At 51.8% G+C, this 17,402-nt stretch overlaps 2 protein-coding genes across 4 annotated transcripts in view; one reads left to right on the plus strand and one right to left on the minus strand.

The window, feature by feature from the left end:
• The first annotated feature begins 1,236 nt into the window (after window positions 1-1,236).
• Window positions 1,237-8,659, plus strand: MAP1LC3B (microtubule associated protein 1 light chain 3 beta). The gene is made up of 4 exons (XM_082290168.1): window positions 1,237-1,381; window positions 3,923-3,978; window positions 6,289-6,395; window positions 8,306-8,659. Exons 1-4 carry the CDS (start codon window positions 1,342-1,344, stop codon window positions 8,478-8,480), a joined length of 378 nt encoding a protein of 125 aa, XP_082146294.1. The 5' UTR covers window positions 1,237-1,341; the 3' UTR covers window positions 8,481-8,659.
• Window positions 8,660-10,062: 1,403 nt separating this feature from the next.
• Window positions 10,063-17,402, minus strand: part of ZCCHC14 (zinc finger CCHC-type containing 14) — a 49,696-nt gene continuing 42,356 nt past the window's right edge. The window contains exons 11-13 of one of the 3 annotated variants that reach the window (XR_014226799.1): window positions 15,464-17,140; window positions 13,673-14,106; window positions 10,063-11,609 (exon numbers count right to left, since the gene is read on the minus strand). Coding sequence is in view for 2 of the 3 variants with exons in the window: in XM_082290191.1 (XP_082146317.1) it covers window positions 14,051-14,106; window positions 15,464-17,140 (1,733 nt within the window). In the remaining variant the exon portion in view is untranslated. Of the gene's footprint in view, window positions 14,107-15,463; window positions 17,141-17,402 lie in introns of all 3 variants that reach the window. The other 2 variants (XM_082290192.1, XM_082290191.1) reach the window with 2 other exon arrangements.

Genomic DNA, 17,402 nt, shown 5'->3' on the forward strand with positions numbered 1-17,402 from the left:
GGAAGATTGTTCATCTTTGTTCCTGAAGGGGAACACGGCCTGGCACCAAGGCAGCCATAGCTGTGTGTCACTGAGGGACACAGCCTGGCACCGAGGCAGCCATGGCTCTGTGTGTCACTGAGGGACACGGCCTGGCACCGAGGCAGCCATGGCTCTGTGTGTCACTGAGGGACACGGCCTGGCACCGAGGCAGCCATGGCTCTGTGTGTGTCACTGAGGGACACGGCCTGGCACCGAGGCAGCCATGGCTCTATGTGTCACTGAGGGGAACACAGCCTGGCACCGAGGCAGCCATGGCTCTGTGTGTGTCACTGAGGGACACGGCCTGGCACCGAGGCAGCCATGGCTCTGTGTGTGTCACTGAGGGAACACAGCCTGGCACCGAGGTGGCCATGGCTCTGTGTGTGTCACTGAGGGACACGGCCTGGCACCGAGGCAGCCATGGCTCTGTGTGTGTCACTGAGGGAACACAGCCTGGCACCGAGGTGGCCATGGCTCTGTGTGTGTCACTGAGGGGAACACAGCCTGGCACCGAGGCAGCCATGGCTCTGTGTGTCACTGAGGGACACAGCCTGGCACCGAGGCAGCCATGGCTCTGTGTGTCACTGAGGGACACAGCCTGGCACCGAGGCAGCCATGGCTCTGCGTGTGTCACTGAGGGACACGGCCTGGCACCGAGGCAGCCATAGCTGTGTGTCACTGAGGAGAACACAGCCTGGCACCGAGGCAGCCATGGCTCTGTGTGTCACTGAGGGACACGGCCTGGCACCGAGGCAGCCATGGCTCTGTGTGTGTCACTGAGGGACACAGCCTGGCACCGAGGCAGCCATGGCTCTGTGTGTCACTGAGGAGAACACAGCCTGGCACCGAGGCAGCCATGGCTCTGTGTGTCACTGAGGGACACGGCCTGGCACCGAGGCAGCCATGGCTCTGTGTGTGTCACTGAGGGACACGGCCTGGCACCGAGGCAGCCATGGCTCTGTGTGTCACTGAGGGACACGGCATGGCACCGAGGCGGCCATGGCTCTATGTGTCGCAGTGCGGGGACACCGGCAGGGCACTGTGACATTCACACAGCACGATGGCTGCGTGTGCCTGACGAGGAACACGGCCTGGCACCGAGGCGGCCATAGCGGCGCTCCCCGCGGCGCGGGCGGCGCTGCCCCGGTGCCACGCTCAAGATGCCGGCGGGGCGAGGCGAGGCGGGGCCGCCCGTGACGCGCGGGTCAGCTGACGGCCGAGCGGCCGTGGCGGCGCGGGGGGCGGGCGCCGGCACTCGGAGGTGTCCGCTGCCGCCGCCGCGCAGAGCCGCCGCTGGGCCCGGGCCGAGCGAACGCCGCCATGCCCTCGGAGAAGAGCTTCAAGCAGCGCCGCACCTTCGGTGAGCGCCCCGGCGAGGGATGCGGCGGGGTGGGGCCCGCCGGTGCTCCCGGCCCGGGTGGACTGCGGAGGGGGGGGGGGGGATCGGCGGGGAGAGGAGGGGGCAGATCGCGGTGGGAGCAGCGAAGATCCCCGGGCGGCTGCTGCTGCTGACAGCGGGGCCCCGCGGGCGGAGCGGGTCCGGAGCCGCCCCGGTGTCCCGGCCTGCTCGGGGCTGCGACGGAGTCAAAGCCCGGCCCGGCCTCCGGGGCTTGTTTACCCCGGTGAGAGCCCGGTGGCTCGGGACAGGGGGGTTTTGGGGTGTCGCGAGGTGTGGGGTGACAGCTGTGCTGTGCCCGGGCGAGCTCTGCGCTGGGAGAGGGGGCTTGGGGTGGGGAGATCTCTTCATGGCATCATCCATTATGGACTGCAAAACTCCCAGGAGCCTGGAAACATCCTCGGCGTGTGTGCCAGGAGCTGGGCCTGCCCTTCCCTCCGGTGTCTGCTCCGTGTCCGCCGGCCTCTGCGCCGGTGGCAGCGGAATTAAAGCTCCACTGGCAGCCGATGCTTGGTGCGGCGTGAGGAATTCTCCACCCGGGCAGCTGCGACTGGACTGGGGCGTGTGGCTCCTGTCTCTGTTTGGCTGTTACAAACTAGCAGGGCATGGAAAAGAGCTGTGTAATGATGGCTGGGAAAATGAGATTAGTCCCTTCCGAGAAAGAACAGCCTCGATAGAGCCGTGCCACGCTTCTGTGTGTGTGCTCAGGATGGGACCGGAGCAATCAAAGGGCTCAGGATCTGCTCATGTGTGTCAGTAAGGGAGGCTGAAGCGCTGCGAGGGTAACAAGAACTGGCAGCGTAACCTATTTCTGCATGAACTATAAAATCCCGTACGTGAGATGGAATTGGTGGAAGTAATTGATCCAGATTTTCCTTTCTTCCTGCCTTTGGGTTAAAGTCAAGCTGCTTAAGAGAGCTTTGTGATGTGCCCACCCTCGCCTTTGCTGTTGTGGTAAATGTAAGCTGTTCCCTGCAGTGAAGCTGGGAGGATTTTGATCTCACAAAACTCTGTGTTTATGCTGCCCCTTTTCTCGGAGCCTTCCAAAACTGTTGTTGACCCCATCGCCTGTCAGCAGCCTCTGTTGCAGGTATTAAGTTCAGCTAGGATGGCAGCCAAGCAGTTGCCACTGCAACTACTGTCGTCAGAGAACAGTGTTTATCTGTGGCTGACTGGGGCCTGATTTTGAACACGCCACACACAATAATCTCCATGATTTGCCCGGTTTATGTTCCTTCTACTCCAGGGAGTTCTGCTGAGTAACGTTGCTGTGAACAAACGTATTCCAGCTGAAAAGTTAGTGCTTGCCAGGTGGATGGTTGCTCTCACTCCCTCCACGTATCTTTTGTGTTTCTGGTTAATCTTAAAAAATATTTTAACGAGGTGGAACTCTCTGCCCTTGGCCAGCTCCCGCTGGGCTGTGGGAATGTGGCTCGGGATGTGGGGTGGCTTTCAGGTGAAGGCTTCTCGTGCTCCTTGCCTTAGTTCTGCTTGATTCACCTGCAGCTTCAAACGGTGATTCACGGCAGTTGCATTCCTTGCCGGGCTCGTGAGGAGGATGTATTCCACGGGCACAAACACGGACTAATGGAGACCGAGGGATGTTATTGCTGAGTGTCCTGCCATTAGCATTCCAGCAGGGAGCTGGCCTAAGTGCTTCTCTCCCTGGGCAGGTGTGTGTTCAAGCCGTGATGCAACGCTAAATCATCTCTCTCAGAGCTGTTCGGAACATGAAAACAGCCTGGAAAGCCCCATCCCGCTGAAAAACCGGAGGGGTTAAAATTGAGTTCACTGAATCTGAAAGTAGGCAGAGCACACACAGATGCAGCGGCCCCTGAAAGCAACTGGCTGTTTACTCTGGCTCATGTACTTTAGCCTGGTTCATGATATCTGTTCTATTAATATTTCTGTCTGAGGAGAGGCGAACTTTATCCTGAAAACTGGCATGGAGAGTGGCAAAATTTGCAGGTCCGGCAGAGCCTCCAGCAGCTCCTGCAACAATGGGTGCGGCCGAGTCAAAATAAAACCTGGAATTCGGTAACACGAGAGGCACAAGGAAAGCTGATGCTGCCAGGCTTGGGCCAGTCCCGGGGCTCAAATAATTGTTGACCATTTCCTCTTCTGGGACCTCACAGAAATAGCACAGGGTATTTAGTTGTTAACTTGGGTAGTGTAATTTGAGGCCATAACTGTGTGAGGTTAAATGTGTGCTTCAGTGGGCAGAAAGTGAGGGGGTGTGGGGAGCAAAGGATCTCCTTTAACACTTTCTAGGAGTGCCAGGCAGGTGCACACAGCACTTGTCATCTTGGGTTAAGGAGCAGGGGATCAGCTGTCACAGGAGAGGCTGTACTCCTGATAGCGCTGGCCCATTTGGAAATTGCTTTGCCTGAATTTCCTCTTCTGGCTTTTCCTGACACGTGGTCCCTCTCTTCAGTGGTGGAGAAGTAAGGGAATAACAGCATTAGCTGTGAATGTTTAAACAGATTTTTTTTTAATCCCTTGCAGAACAAAGAGTGGAAGATGTACGACTGATTCGGGATCAGCATCCCACTAAAATACCAGTAAGTCCAGTTCTTTTAATTTTTTACTTCAGTTTTTAGTCTCATGTTCTTTTTAGCAGTTAGAAACCTGTGAAAGAGCTTTCCCGAGGAGACCAAATGAAAATATGGCTGTTCAGGGTGGCTAAGCCTGGGTTTCAGGAGCATTCTCAAGGAGTAGTTCTCAGGGTTGGTGTGGGAGAGCAAGGTGCTCGCTGGGGGCTGGAGGAAGCGGCGTTTCCGGAGTTTGGCAGCTGTGTTGTAACTTGGAAGAAAACCACGCCCCGGCTGAGCTCTGAGATCCTCCTGAGTGCTCAGCTCTGCTCCCTCAGTGGTTTTCCTCTCCGAATTAAGAGTCTTCAGAGGCTCACCAGGAAGAGTAGACAGGAGTGTGGGGGCAGATACGGATTTGATCATCAGCCTGTGCTGAGAAGGACAGAAATGCTTTTCTCCTGGGAATGGGCCTGTGCTTAGGTCTCCAGGAATGCTGCTGGGCTGTCAAACCCCTCCAGCTCACCTCACGTTGGGTATCACCCCTCACCTTGTCACTCTTTAGCTGCTCAGCTCCAAATGCTGCCTGAGTTTGTGTTTTATTTTACTCACGGCATCCTCAAAGTTAAAAATGCAGAGAAGGGCATGGACCACGTTCTGTCACTGGTGAGTTCATCAGCAGAGGGAACTGAACGGGACCCTCAGCCTTTGGCTCTGTGATGAGAGCTGGTGACCCCAGTGTGTGGGAATTCTGCTGTGAACCAACTGCTGCAAACTGTCCCCCGTCCCTGAGCAAGTTTACTGACAGAAGCTGCCGTAGAAACCGAAACCGAAAGGTTTTCAGCTTTCCTGGAGCTTTAAACTCCTTCACCTCAGAGCTGCCACTGCTGTTTCCCTGTGCAGTGGGGCAAAGGAACAAGGAATACTTCACAGCAGGGATTTTCTGACTTTCTTGGAATGTTTCATTTTCCCAAAAGGCACTTTCCTTACAAATCCGTTTCCTGACAAATACTGCTTTTTCACTCGCCTTTCAGAGACCACTTAGCCATAGTCCCCAAGCTCTGTGACCACTGACTGAAAGACAGGGATTTATGGCAAAACTCTCACTTTAAGTCAGCCATGGAGAGATTCCAAGCAAAAATCCAGCGGTACCTAAGGAACTTGCTGGACATGCAGTGATGCAAACTCCCAGCTATCCCTGCTGGGATCTCTGGAGTCTCACTGGGCCAGTCACTGCCTCATTGTTGTCATTAGCAGTTCTGGATGAGATAAGGTGGCAATGTCACACGAGGTAGTAAATCCCTCCTGTGCTGTCAACATCCTCCTTTCTGCTGTTAGAAATATCTCCTGCTTATGGCCCAGCTGCTTAAAAATAGTGGGGTTTGTTGTCCAGAAGGAGCCAGCATTTATTTCAACTGACGTAAGGCTCTTTCTCTGGTAGAATTCCATCAATGTCTCTTCACCTGTGCAGCTTTTTAAGATCAACACGGCCAGACCCCATGAGCATGGAAAGGATCCAAGGGACTGGTGTCACGTAGCTCCTGTTGATTGAAAATCAACAAACCCCCCATGGCTGTGGAAACAGGAGTACACGAGTTCTGAGATCACTTCTTAAAAGCAGGAGCTGCCCTCAGTAGCTGGGCAGGGTGTTCCTTAAATTGGGAAATCTGCAGTTTCTCTGTGAATTAAGTGGTTACTACACAGCAATCCTGGCAGAATTACTGGTTCCTGAGCATGCTTGAGGAAATTTTCTCTTTAATTTGGAAATGGGAGGGTTTATAGCCTTCCAAAGTAGCTTTTTCTCATGCATTAGAGGAACCATGGGAGGTGGATGGAACAGCAGAGTCATCTGGAGTTGTAGTTCTTAAAGAGATGGCCTGAAACTGGAGAAATTCCAGCACAAACTGCTTGATCTGGCAGACCTCTATAGCAGCACAAACCCCTGGTCAGCCACTGCAGTGTGTTAGAGGGAAGTGGGCTTGATCTTTCCTTGGATTTCCTTGTTGCTGGGTAATTCAGTGCTGGATCAAATGATTGCAGCAAAGGAACTGTTCTAAAATTGCACGGAAGCCGTGGATGTGTGCTGGAAAATCCCTGTGTGTTACAGTGGCTCTTGCAAACAGAACAGAGGAGCACGTGAAGATTATTAATTCTCATAGAAACACAGAATTGTTTGGGTTGGAAAAGACCTTTAAGGTCGTTGAGTCCAACCATGAATTGTCCATTTTCAGATTGGAGATGCTGCATTCACACATGAAGGGAAATGGAGCTGGGAAGGGGGAGATGAGGGCACCAGGCACTGCTCCTACCTTTCACACCTTCTGCTTTTGTGTTTCTTCTCAGGTGATCATTGAAAGGTACAAGGGAGAGAAGCAGCTTCCAGTTTTGGATAAGACCAAGTTCCTGGTGCCAGATCATGTCAACATGAGCGAGCTAATCAAAATTATCAGGTAGTATTGCTGGGACTCCAGTGTGAACTGATCAGCCTCGGACTGTGATGCTCTGTTAATTCCCCCCTGCTGCACTTGGGAGGTCTAAATGGAAAATTCATCTAATGAGCACTAGGACAAACCCAGGAGAAGGTGCTTTTCCTTTTGCTTTGCTGGAAAAACCCCACTCTGAAGGGAGCTGGGCTGGTAGTCTGCTTCCAAGAGAATTAACTGGTTCCCAGAGCTGTAGGAGGGAATGTGGGGCTGTGAATCCCTGTCTAACATGGGTCCTTCTGCCCAGGGCTCCAGCACTTCCTCCTTGGCTATTTTGGGATGCCTCCTCAGTTCTGCCATGGAGTCCCCCTCTGGAGTGGCTGCCTCTTCCCACCCACTGGGAAGGGGAGTTTGGGCTCAGAGCCAGAGCTCTGTGCTGCTGCTTGGGGAGCTGTTGGCATCCCTTGGGAATTGGAAGTTTCCCTCAGTGACAGCACTGAGGCCTGGGGAGCACCCACTCAGGCCAGAGTGTTTCTGCCCCAGCTGCTTGCTCAGCTTACAGGAAAGGCAAAGGGCAACAGCCTCGTGTGGAAGTTGTGTGGTCAAAAACTGTGGTCAGAAGTTCTGCTAGAAGTGCATCTCTGCTGGCTCAGCAGCAGGGTCTGATTGGTAAGGGCTCTCCTGTGGTAACTGGGAAGTGAGCAGCAAACCAGAGCTTGTTTTGTGTTGGTCACGCTGCAGCAGGAGCTGGTTCGTGGAGGCCACGGGCTGTGGGAGTTGTCCAGGGTGTCCAAACAAAAAACTCTCACAGGCAAATCCCAGCTCCTACAGGATGAAGAAAGGGGGAGAGGCTTTGGAGACAGGAACCAGGTTGCTCAAGTCTTGCAGAGTTTCTCAGGAACATGAAAGGCCCTGGGCAAAGAGGTTAACTGCAAGCTGAAGGATTTTCCCACCTTTTTTCTCTGGCTTTACTGTTAATAAATAACTTGGTACCACCCAGACTTGGGCCTCAGCCAGCTCCAGTGATGCACAGCAAAGCCCATCCTTCCCAAACCTTGGAGAGCTGCTGCCTTCCCTCAGCCTGCTGTCTCTGGAGTGATTAGAGCCAGGCTTTGGAAGGCTCCCTGTCCAGGGCTGTGGTTGGGAGCTAAATAAATCCTTGTTTCCAGCTGCTGCTGCCCCTCAGCAGCGAGTAGAAGCAGCAGGAAGCTCTTCTGATCTTTTCTGTCCTCCTTGCTGTGGTGGCAGCTCCACACTCCCGAGCTGCTGTTGCTCATTTGGTTTAGCAAGTGGGAAAAGAGCTGCTCTCTGCAGGCCTGCTCTGCAGGAGGAGTTTAGCAGAAACACCCATTTCCCCAGAGCTGGAATGACCAAGGGAAATCCAGAAATCAGCTGTTTCCTGTGCCAGGCAGTCTGTGCAGCCTGTGGCTCCGTGCCCTTCCCACGATGCTTCTCCTGGGAGGGAGGAGGAGAGGGAGCAGGATGCTCCAAGGTTAAAGTCAGGCTGTTACAGAGCTGGTGACAAAGTGAGTTTAAAAGTTTCCCAGGTTTTGCAAGGAAGCTCTGCCCATCTTTCCCCATCTTCCCACAGATCTCTGGGTTTTCATTACTGTGAGCTGCAAGCCGAAGGTCCCTGGCTGTGCCAGGGGTGCATCTTCCCAGTCCCTCCAGTTTAATGCCCTTCTGGAGTGCAGCTTTTCCCCTGAGCGAGTGGATGCACCTGCCTGGATTTAGGGGAGGAATTCAGTTTTGAGGGACAGGGCTGGGTGGGGACATGCAGAGAAAGGTGCTGGTGGCAGAGGTTGAATGAGATGAGCTTTAACTCCTTCCTCCCCAAACCATTCCCCGATGCTCTGCTATGACCTTGCTGCTGTCAGTGTTGAGGACTGTCCGGTGCCATCTGTCCTTTGTCCCCCCTTCCCCTCACTCCTCCCCAGGCGGCGCCTGCAGCTGAACTCCAACCAGGCCTTCTTCCTGCTGGTGAACGGGCACAGCATGGTGAGCGTGTCCACGCCCATCTCCGAGGTGTACGAGAGCGAGAAGGACGAGGATGGGTTCCTGTACATGGTCTACGCCTCCCAGGAGACCTTTGGAGCGCCAGCTTCCGCCTAGGACACGCCAGTGGCTCTAGCCTAGGATTTGGGTTGACCCTTGGCCATCACCCCCACTCTTCCCCACACACCCCCCAGGGAAAGAACCGGATGTCACCTACGCTCTCAGTCCTTAGCATAGTCTTGCTTTAGCAGGTGTCTCATCTCACCTTGCCTTGTTTGTGACTATTAAACAGTACAGACGAGCACCTCCAGCTTTGAAACCTGCCCTAATAATATTCCACACAGGCACATTTACAGGTCTGGACCTGACGAAAGGAGCCCAATTGTGCATGTGACACTTGCAGAGAAAGGGACACTCGATTGACTTTTACCAAGCAAACAGGCACCAGGGAGGAGCTAAAGTGTTCCTGTGAGTTTGCTGGAAAATCTCCCTATGATTCCTTAAATTTTTTTGTTTTTAAATGGGAAGGTTTCTCATGAGAGCAAATGCATTTTAATGTTCCAAAGGGGAGCTTTTTCTTCTGCAGCTCCATCGTGTCAGCGCTGCAGGGAGTTAAGGCAAGTGCTTGGGGTGAGCTGGGGGAGGACTCTTCGTGTCTCCGGTTTTTGGGCACCGCACGCTCCAGGGCGGTGCCGGTTTCTGGAATACTCATACCAAACACCACAGCTTTATTGTAGTTTTAGGAAGTGTCTAACTGTAAAATACACACCTGGACAGGTAACATTGAAATAAACTCCAGTCTGTTACGAATTCCCAATCCCTGTGTGTTCATCTGAGCTGGCTTCCAGCTATCCATAGGATCATGCCCCTAGCCCGAAGGTTGGCCATTCCCTTACCTGGGAATCGGGAGAAGCAGCTCAGGGCCGGGAGTCGCTGCCGAGAGTCGACGAACAAATGATTTGTGGTGGCACCGCTGGAGGCTCCAGTGTGTGTCCCTGTGGCCGGGCAGGGCGTGGCTGTGCAGAGGGGAGCTCTCCCGTAGGACAAACCTGTGGAGCGAGGCGCGGCGGGATCCCCGCGGCGGCCGCGTGCGCTGGCTCCGTGTGTCCCCGGCAGCTCGGCTCTGGCGGGGACAGAAGCAATAGTGCTGCGCCTGGCGCTGCGCGGGGGCGCGCCTTGTACCCCCTCCGCCTTGTACCTCCTGCACTCTTTGCATGCATCTCCTTCCCGGGGCCCCCCGCCCGTTTTTTATTGTCCTTTGTGTTTTTACTCCGACGTGAACTTTTTGATGCAGCTTGTTCTCTGTTTAGTTCTGTTCGTGTAAGAATTCGTTTAACTCATAACTGACAACTGTACTTGTAATTACGACGTGATCGACTGATATTCCTGTACAAATGTTGCTTTTTTAAAATTAATACAGTGCTGATACGGATGGATTACATCCCAACTTAATTCTGGCTCGTGTGGTTATTCCTAGGCACTTTCACAGCAAAATAATTAAAGGAATTAAAAATAATTCCCTGCTACTGCCAAGCTGGAGAAGCCCCCACACAGCTGAATCCCTTTAAAATGAAAGCCAATACCAAGGGATTCTGTTTAACTCTTTATTTTCCATACATTAAATTTACTCAGATAAAAACATTCTAAAAATGTACAATTTAACTTTTAACAAAGTATAATAAAACATAAAAATCCCAATACCAGAATACTTGACATTTACAATTCAAAATCAAATTAGCTGAATATTAAATATTTACAAAACTATTTAAAATATTTATAAAGTTACATGCAGAATTTGTAATACTAGAAGTGATCGAAGTAAAAGAAATGGCTCAAATGGAGCAGGAATTTCCTTCATTCCTAATGGAAAGTTATGTCCAAGAGAAGCTGTTAATCTGCACTTGAAAACACACGGGATTTGCTTTCTGCTTCAGTACCAACACGGTTCTTGTGTACATCAGGAAGATTTCAGGAACAAATGGGTAATTCCAAGGGTTTATTACAAGAGCTGTGGGGCCTCAACCAGCCAAAGTGATTCCTACTCTCACAAATGCTCCATTATGTGGATTTTTGTCCAGAGTTGCCCATATTCATCCCATTTACAGGTGTTCCAGACTAGCCCGGATCCAGCGCTCCGAGGGTCCCTCTGGCACAGCCACAGCTCCCCCGCAGGATGATTTTGGGAGGAGCGTTGCTCTACCCGGTGCCACAGCCTGGCTCATCCCAGGATTGGGATATGTCTGCCTGGAGCAGGCCGGCGAGGAAATGGGGTTTGGGGGGGATGGCCGAGGCCTGGTGTGGACCGTTAAACGTTGGGAAGTCTGGTGCTTAATTTGCCAAGATTTAATGACCGTGGTATGAAAAGGTTTCACAAAAAGCTGAGTGTGACAGAGCTGGTTTGAATAAAAACCAGTTTTGATAAACTTTAATAACAGTTCAAATATAGTTTTCAATAAAAGTAGGGTGGAACCCTCTGATCAGTATCTCTGTTCCCTCTCCTCCTTCTCTGCTCCCCCATTAGGGTCAAGCCCAGAATATTTATTAATGCTTAATTTGCACAGGGTGAGGAGGAGTTTGCTGGAAATTCCATCCAATTTTGAGTCTTTCCATCATCAAATGGAAAATGCAGCTGAACTGCACCACTTGCTGCTCCCTCCCCTGGGAAAGGCTCCTCACTGAGTTCTCCGTGCCCCTGCAGGGAGATGGCTGGGGATTCCCTTCCCTCTTACACTGAAAAATCATTCCCATTCCACAGTGAAATCCATCAGGAGAACGAATTCTTTTTATACTTGCAGGACAAAGATAGGGCTAAATAACATTCTTTGAAATCTCCATCTTTCAGTGTACAAAAATAGGGTTTAAGAACTGGTTCCTTCAGGCAGGGCAGCTGGAACTCTACTATTCCAAGCCAAGCTGCCTTGCTTTTTAGGGGTAAAAAGATGGATTTGTGCCTTTTAAGAACAGATTAAGGATAATTTTATGGAATTAAGGTGCTCTGTTCGGACTTACCAACTTTGGTTGTTCTGGGTACAGAGTGGAGGGTGTTCACTGGCAGGTCTGAAGCCCCAACTCGCTGGGATTTGGGGAAGGCTCTGAGGTTGCTGCTGGCTCACCAGACCTTCCTTTCGGACTCTCATGTTGCCTCCAGGTCCTTCTGGATTGGATCTTACTCCAAACCCAGCCCCAACTGTTCCAAAGCGCCACCCAAACGCAGCCACGAGCCACTTGAAGAAACATCAGCCTTAACTTGACACAAAGAAACAATCCCAAAGAAAGGAATGAAACAGTTTGCTGGAAACATCAGCCTTAACTCTACACACAGGGAAAGGATCCTAAAGAAAGCTCAGGAGAAAGGAATGAAACAATTTGCTGGACAGAAGTTCAGTTTTACAGTCCTTTTGATATGATTTTTTCTGTGATGAAGATCAGACACAACTGTGCCCAGCCTTGGGCAGTAAAACAAAACACAACTGCTACAGAAATGACTTTTTTTTTTTTTTTTTTGCTGCTGCTGCTGTTTTTTGCTGTTTTGAGAAGGTTTTGAATACTCACATGTGTGTTGAAATACAGTTTCTTTAAATACAATTTTAAAATATTGTTTAAAAAAAGTGAAAAAAATAATAATAACAATAATAATAATAACACTAAGTTTGGCTTTCAGCACATGTTCCAGGCCACTGGAGAGACCCTCAAAGCTGCAAATAGTAAACACGGAACTGCACGTTTTCCTTGGGCATGATGCAGTGGGACAGACTGTTCCTACCATTGTCTTGAGCTCATTAAGGCAAAGTAAATTGCATTGTCAGTTTTCATCCCTTTAGTGTTGTAGGTCTGAAGGTTGCTCATGGGAACACAGGGAACGTCCTCAAATGCAGGCAGAGCCAGGAGGGAGCGGGAGCTGGGCTGGGAATACACAAATCAGGGAGTTCTTATTGCATAGCAATAAAAAGTATCTTTTGTTTGTTTGTTTGTTTGTTTAAACCAACTGTTCTGCAAATTTTGATGTTGGATCTCTCCCTGGGCCCACCCACATTCCTGAGGCTCTCCCGATGCTCATGATCCCACCTGCCTTCCAGCGAGGCTGAGATGCCCTTGGAGAGACAGAGGGACACAGGGATGGCCCAAAATGTTCCTTTCCTATGAGCATGGCCCAGGAAGGGCTGAGCTCCCCCCTCACACGGCCCCATCTCCTGGGGGCAGCTCTGCACAGCTCCAAACCCTCCTGCTCCCAGAGGACTTCCCAAGTCACTGCTCCGCTACAAATCCTATGGATTCATCCTGGTGTAAGGAATACCTCCGAGTGTAAACAAGGCTTCAGACTTTAAAGGTGTCTCCCAAATTACAGGATGCAAATATCTCTCTGTCAGACACTTTTACAGAGGAGGCCTCACCCATTTAATGCCGTCAAATTCCCGGGGAGGGGGAAGCCATGAGGATTAGGATCTTCTTTCAACCAGACAGGACCAAAGTGTTTCAAATTAGCAGTTCGAGATGGGTTTGGCTTCCTCTCGAGTCCTAATTTAGATTTGTCACCCACAAATGATGGACTAAGTAGTTAACACCAAAGCTACTCATCTACAACCTACTGCAACGAAGGAGGCCGACAAGAAATCCTTCCAAGTCTTGATAATAATGAAGTTTTTACTACCTTTTACATGTTTGACTCCCACCACTCCTGAATCCTGGGGTAGGAGCCAAAGGGTATTTCATATAAAGTAAAGCAAAAGCTTATCAACTCTGCTGCCAGAGTTCTTAGTTTGATTTTTTTTTTTTTTAGGATGGTTTAAAATTCATTTACAAAAGCAGAATAATAAGGTTTCTGTGAAAGAGACCTATATACAGTAACAGGACGTAAAGGTTTTGTGTATTACAGGAAAAATCCTTGAAGCCTTTATGACTCTGAAGTCTCTGGGACTTGGACCCTTGGAAACTAAGTTTATTCCAGTGCTGGGAACCCAGCACTAGCTAGTAATAGGTGAGACAATGAAGCACGAGTTTGTTTCCAGAAGGAACCGAAACTGCCGTGTGTGTTCTTTTGGAAGGGAAAAGAGAGACTTTTTAGGATTTTTATTGTGGAATTAAGTCCCGTAAGCCTGCTGGTGCCAATTTGTAAAGGTTGGAACTTCTTTGCCTCTTGCACTGGTCTCAGAGTGACACTGTCTGCTAAAAGTGCAGAAAGCTTGAAGAGTTTTACATTCTTCTGTAGTGCAATCCTTAAAAATCCCAGAGATTAGTGCCTGATCACTTTTGAAAAAAAGTAGACATTTTACCTAGCCCAGGGGTGCCAAAGTCCTTCCGGCCACTCCTACCTTTCGCCTCAGAACGGAGCTGCCCTGGAGTCAGGCCTTTCACCTTGGAAAGTCCAATTATGGCAATGTTCTCCAGCCAAAAAAGTACACAGGATGTTGTACTTCCAGCAGGAACTGCAGCTGGCCAGCTCCACCATCCATCCGTCCATCGGTCCGAGGACACGGAGTCAGGAGTTCCAACAACAAAGCTTGAATTTGGCAATCAAAACTGGGTTGGCTGCACCCCTAAGCTAGATTTTCTACCTAGTCTAATAAAGTAAAGCACCTTTGGATTAAAAAATACATTAAGCTTAACAGCAACTGGACGTCTCAGTTTTGTAGTTCGATCTCCGTCGCTCTCCATGGCTTTACAGCATCGTGGTGCCAGGTGGGGGAATCTCAGTCTGTGGAGTCCAGACTTTCGGAGGGAGGGGCGTACTTCAGCCTGAACGTACCTGGGACAGGACATGGACACAGGGGTTACACACCAGTCACCTCCCAGAGCTTCCCAAACCCACCTGCTACTTCTTACACATGGAATGCACCACTGGAGCTTGGGTGCAGATTTAGGGCTGGCACAAGTTTGTTCAAAGGAGTCACAGAATCCCACAATGGTTTGGATGGGAAGGGATCTTAAAAATCATCCAGTTCCAACCCCAGTACTTTCCACTACCCAGGTTGCTCCAAGCCCTTGGACACTGCCAGGGATCCAGGGGCAGCCACAGCTTCTCTGGGCATCCCGTGCCAGGGCCTCCCCACCCTCACAAGGAAGAATTTCTTCCCAGTATCCCATCTAACCCTGCCCTCCTTCAGTTTAAGGCCATTCCCTCTTGTCCTGTCAGTCCATACCCTCATGAAAGGTTTGGGAGATTTTAAATAGGAATTTAATTAATGAAATTAAATGCAATATAAAAAGACTTCAGAGTCTGCGCATTTCTGAAGTTCTCCCACTCAGGACTGACAGGCCAGCAGCTCTGCTTCCCCCTGGCCAACACAAAACCATTTGCCACAGGAATTCCCTCAGTATTTACCTTTTTCCTGCTGTAAATTGCCACCCAATGCCTGACACTTGTTAATTTATGGTGTTCAAACTGTTGAGACCACATAAAAATGAATCCAGGTAAAGGCTACAGACAAGGCACAATGTCAAATGGAACCTCAGTGCTGTTCACTCAGTTTGCATTTCATTTCTTAGCCTACACCACTCTCAGACTATCTCAACATAAGACAATTGAAACAAAAAAGAGAAATGGGACTAAAAAGTGCTCTTGGTAAAGCAGCATTTTTCTTTTAGCTGTTTCCTGCCCAGAATAAAGGATTCAGCTCTCTCCTGGGTAAGCCTGTGCTCTAAGTGTGTATGCAACATGTCCTATAAAATAATTACAGCAGCAAACAGGACCTTCAGGAGTGGTTGAACAGCAATTCTTCATTCAGGTTATTGTTTTGGGCAGGAAGGGAAGAAGAACACAGATTTCAGTTTCTAAAATTCCAGGGGAATTTACAGCAATGACTGAAGCTGACCTGGCTGACAGGCCCAGAAGCAGCAACAGCAATTCTGCTGCAACCTGTCCACAGCAGCTCCCTCCCTTCCTTGATGTTTCATCCCTCCCCAAAAAACAGAGCCAACCCCACAGAGCACACCTGAGGCCTCGCCTGGGCCCTCCTGATGAGGCTGCCTAAAATTTGCCAATAGCTCAGACCATCAACTGTTAATAACAAAGTATTTTCACAAGCCAGAGATTCCAAGATGCCGTCAGACCCCGTCCTGTCCCGGGGCAGGGCTCAAGGCCACACTCTATCGCCCACCTTTACCTTGCCGATTGAAATCCATGGGCGGCTGTTTGCAGTCCTGAGCTCTGTGCCCGCTGGCCCCGCAGTTGTAACAGGAAAGGTTCCCGTTCTTTTTGTGACTCGACCCGTTGCCGTTGCCCATCATTCCCTGTGCCTGGTACACCCCGGCCGTGCCCGCCATAAAGTTCTGCATGGGGGGCACGGCGAAGGTGGACTGTCCGGCCATGACGGAGTCGGGGGCCAGGCCGCTGTTGTAGGCCGTGTGCACCACGGGGAACGTGGTGCTGCTGTTGTACTGCTGCGTGTTGATGTAGCCGTTGCTACACAGGGGGTTGAAGGGCAGGAAAGGGAAAGTAAACATGGAAGGTCCTGAAAAGGGGTGCTGGAAATAGTTGGCGTAGCTGACGGTCATGCCGCTGGAGCCGCAGTTGCCGCTGCAGCCGCAGGAGCTGCACACCATGCAGCCGGGCGGCTGCGGCGGCGGCTGCTGGTGGTGGTGGTGGTGGTGGTTCTGGTTGGGGACGGGGACGCTCCCGGCCGAGCCGCTGCTGCTGCTGCTGCTGCTACTGCTGCTGCTGCTGCTGTAGAAGTTGTTGTCGGCGCCAGAGGAGAGCGTGGGGCTGGAGCTGGGCGCGGGGCAGCTGGGCAGGTTGGCCATGGTGGTGAAGGATGGGGACGGGTGGCTGCTGGAGGAGGCCGCGTTGCTGTTGGCGCAGAAGCTGCCCTGCATGGGCGCCACGGGCATGCTGCTCATGGCAGAAAAGGCAACTTTGGTGTTGGCTGTGTACAGAGCAGTCCGGGGGTTGATTATTGCAGGGGACACCGTTATTTGCATATTACTGGAGCAGGAAGTCTGTCCGGCCATGGCGGAGTCGGTGGGAAGAGAAGACGACACCAGCAGTTTGATGGGCGGACGAGCCACGTGGAAGACTGTGCTGGACGTCACCGTGGCAGCAGTGCTCGTCTCCACTATGAGTCCTGGCTGCTGGGCTGGTTTGATCACTCTGTCCAGAGTGGAAGCGTGGACGACTTTGGTCCGAGGCCCAAAGTTCATGGTGGAGGTGGGGGAGCTGCTCTCAGCACCCCCCGACAGCACCTGCAAGGGCTGGTGCGGAGAGGACGCGGACATGACATCCACCACGGCGTTCCCAAAGCCCTTTTCCATCTTTATGCTGCCCCTGGAGCCGGGAGACACTTTATTCCTTTCTTCTAAAGACAAGAGGGAGTGCACAGAGGACGAGAGCAGCTTCATGTCTGCAGAGCCGCGCTCTGGTTTGTGCACGGAGCTGAGCATGCGGATGGGGGTGATGTGTGAGGGGGTGGGGGACAGCATCTGCATGGGCAGCGCGTGGTGGCCGCCCGGGCCCGAGCCGGTGTCGTTCTGCACGGGCAGCACCTGGGCTGTGGGCCTGGCAGAGCTCGAGGGGAAATGGTTCAGCAGCATCACCGGCTTCTCCTTGTCCGAGGCGTCCAGGTGCAGCTCCAGGCCTGGGGAGAGAGGAGCTGTGAGGACAGCCCTGGGCATGGCAGGGGGCACGGCTGGGGGGCTCTGCTTACGTCTCTCGTTCTCCTCGGCGCTGTCCGAGCTCTCCTCCCGCGTCTGGATCCCCATGGGGCTGGAACTGGAGCTGGAGTACTCGGAGGAGCTGCCCTCCCGGGGCAGGGGGTGGGCTGGCTGATCCACGTCCACTCGCAGCTCTGCAGGGACAGGGGTGGGAACACGGGGGTGACACTGGCAGCAGCTCAGAACACCCACACAGCGATGCTCAGGATTTACAGAGATGCATCAGAGGTGGAACAGTCCGACCACAGCAGCTGCCTGTTCCCACCAGAGCCATGAGGAAGAAACTACTTTTTATTGCCCCCAATAATCACTGAAATCAGACTTTTTTCTTGCTCCCTATTAAGCCAATAGCTTTTGGAAGATAAAGCTTGGGGAAGAAGCAGCACAGGAATGAGC

Source organism: Coloeus monedula, assembly GCF_965178545.1.
Source record: "Coloeus monedula genome assembly, chromosome: 13".
Taxonomy (NCBI): Eukaryota; Metazoa; Chordata; class Aves; order Passeriformes; family Corvidae; genus Coloeus; species Coloeus monedula.